Source organism: Echinops telfairi, unplaced genomic scaffold (assembly GCF_000313985.2).
Source record: "Echinops telfairi isolate 266 unplaced genomic scaffold, ASM31398v2 ScPeMD7_7466;HRSCAF=8504, whole genome shotgun sequence".
NCBI classification, from domain to species: domain Eukaryota; kingdom Metazoa; phylum Chordata; class Mammalia; order Afrosoricida; family Tenrecidae; genus Echinops; species Echinops telfairi.
This window is the reverse complement of record NW_022111366.1, coordinates 2,286,943-2,289,139: the sequence shown is the minus strand read 5'-3', so window position 1 is coordinate 2,289,139 and position 2,197 is coordinate 2,286,943. Positions and strand designations below refer to the sequence as shown.

General features: G+C 53.8%; 1 protein-coding gene across 1 annotated transcript in view; it reads right to left on the bottom strand.

The window, feature by feature from the left end:
- LOC101646633 (myomegalin) overlaps positions 1 to 2,197 on the bottom strand; it is a 190,319-nt gene that overhangs the window by 3,690 nt on the left and 184,432 nt on the right. The window contains exon 41 of the mRNA XM_045283712.1: positions 688 to 1,001. Coding sequence (XP_045139647.1) covers positions 688 to 1,001 — 314 coding nt within the window. The remainder of the gene's footprint in view (positions 1 to 687; positions 1,002 to 2,197) is intronic.

The window sequence follows — 2,197 nt, the reverse complement described above, 5'->3', positions numbered from 1 at the left end:
GAAGGCTCTGCCAAAGGGAGGAAGACTGAAGTCTGAGAGGTCCCTGAGGGGCTGACTTTTTCCAGACCCAGACATGCAAATGTATGTGACAGGCTGGGATTCCAATCACAAATGCTCTAAATAAACCCCACGGCCGGCGAGCCGTTGCCCACTCAGAGACCCCGTGGCACAGGGTAGAAGAGCCCCTGTGGGTTTCCGGGGCTGCTAACTCGTTACAGGAGTAGCTTAAAATCCTGGCTTTCTCCCACAGAGCTGCTGGTGGTTTCGAACTGCTGACCCTGAAGTTAGCAGCCAACGCCACCAGGACGCCACCCCACGAGGGGAGGCTCAAGCTGCCCTGGTCGATCACATTTCACTGGGAGGTCCTGCAGGTGGTGATAAAGCATTAGCGTGACCCTTAATCTCAGCCCAACCAACTTCCAGGAGGTTAAAGAGTGCCAGGGTTCTGGGGTTCTGCCTTCTCCACATCTGTCCTTTGCCCCCAATGGCAGATCCCAGGGTTGGGGTGGGAGCCGAAGGGGTGTCCTCAGATCTATGTTGGCTCTAACTCCCGTGGCTCTGAGGTCTCCCTCCAGGGATGCTCCCCAAGGGCCTTTATTTCCAGATCACTGGTCAGCTCCTGATCTTGAGGGCGTGGGGGGACAGAGGACAGGATGATGCCTGAGGACAGAGGAGTGGAACTTTAACCCAGTAAAGGAGACTGGCCTCTTACCACTTTGCCCAGCTGAGCAGGGATGCGGGTGTCTGGCAAGGCTGCCCGCCAGAACATCGTGAGGAGGGAGGCCGACTCTTCCAAGGTGTGGTACAGGGCACGGGCGCCGCTCCGCAGCTCGTGGGCACGCTCACTGCTGAGCACCTGGAACAGGGGGGCATCAATGGCATGCATGGTCACTCTGCCCAGCACAGGGGCTATGCTTCTTTTGTGAGGCCCAGCACATGGGGTTGCAGGAACTGGAATCCTCCCCGAACCTGGAGACCCAGGATCTCCAACTGCAGAATGACTTGAATGGATTCATCTGACTCAGGCCTGCGCACTGTCTGTCTCTGTCTCTCTCTTGCTTGCTCACTCTCAAACTTTTAATCGTGAACTGAATGAAGATTACCAGAGCAGATCCATTGCCCATCCAACAATTCACCCACATTTTGTTACATCTCATTGGTTGTCATCCCTACAATGTCATATGACGTATCCCACTTTCTCTCTCTGTTGCCCGTTTCCATTCCTCCCTTCCTAACCCTCTAGACTATGTCCTTGGGGAAATACTGCCCCTTTGATCTCACATGGTTGTGCAAAGGCGTCCATCCCTCCCTGGTGTAACGGTTCCCTTTGTAGACCCATCTGCAGTTTGGCTGGCCATAGCGGGTGCTTTCCTTTCCTGAGATGAAGGGGGATTAAGGATCATAGCTTCAAGGGTTCCACCAGCCTCTTTCCCACCACTAAGTCTGGGCTCTTTTATGATTTTGAGTTTCATTACATATTTTTCTCCGACTCTATGCAAGACCTTCTGATGTGATCCCTTTCAGATGGTAGCTGGGCAATGGATCTACTCTGGTGATGGTAGCTGGGCACCATCTAGTTCTTCTGGTGTCAAGGTCACTCATGCCCTCTTTTAACCTTCGAGTAGAAGCTCAAGGCTATCAGGTCTAAAATCCTCGTATCCTTTTGCTCTTGAGCCCCAAATCACCTCTATGCTTTGACTGAGTTGAACCCCTTGTGCCTTCAAGGGCTGAGGTGCCCCTCCCCGACCTTTCTCTAGAAGGTCATTCTCCACCTACAGAACTGACTTGGCTTCAAAATGTATCCTCCTTTTGACATCCTCAGTGACAGTGTGGCTTCCTTCCTAGTGCACATAGCAGCGCCCACAACTGTGCCTGCACAGTACAGAGGGCAACTTCTGGCACTGTGCCGATAGCCCCTAGTGGTGTTCATTGACGTGGATGTGCCTCTTCCCCCTGGGGTGGGGGGGTGCTGTGTCCTTGGACATCCGAGCATTGCTTGAGGCTGTGGCAGCACAGCAATTAGCGCCTGGTCTCTCTCTGCAGAGAAGCACCCTGAGAACCTCTGCTGAGCGAGTTCCCACCCCGCTCAGGCTGAGCAGGAACATGCCATGGCTGCCTCTTCCACATAGGCGGATGATATGGATGCAATTCCCTCCGCTTCCATCCACCTGACGCAGTGACTTTATTCTGCCCACAG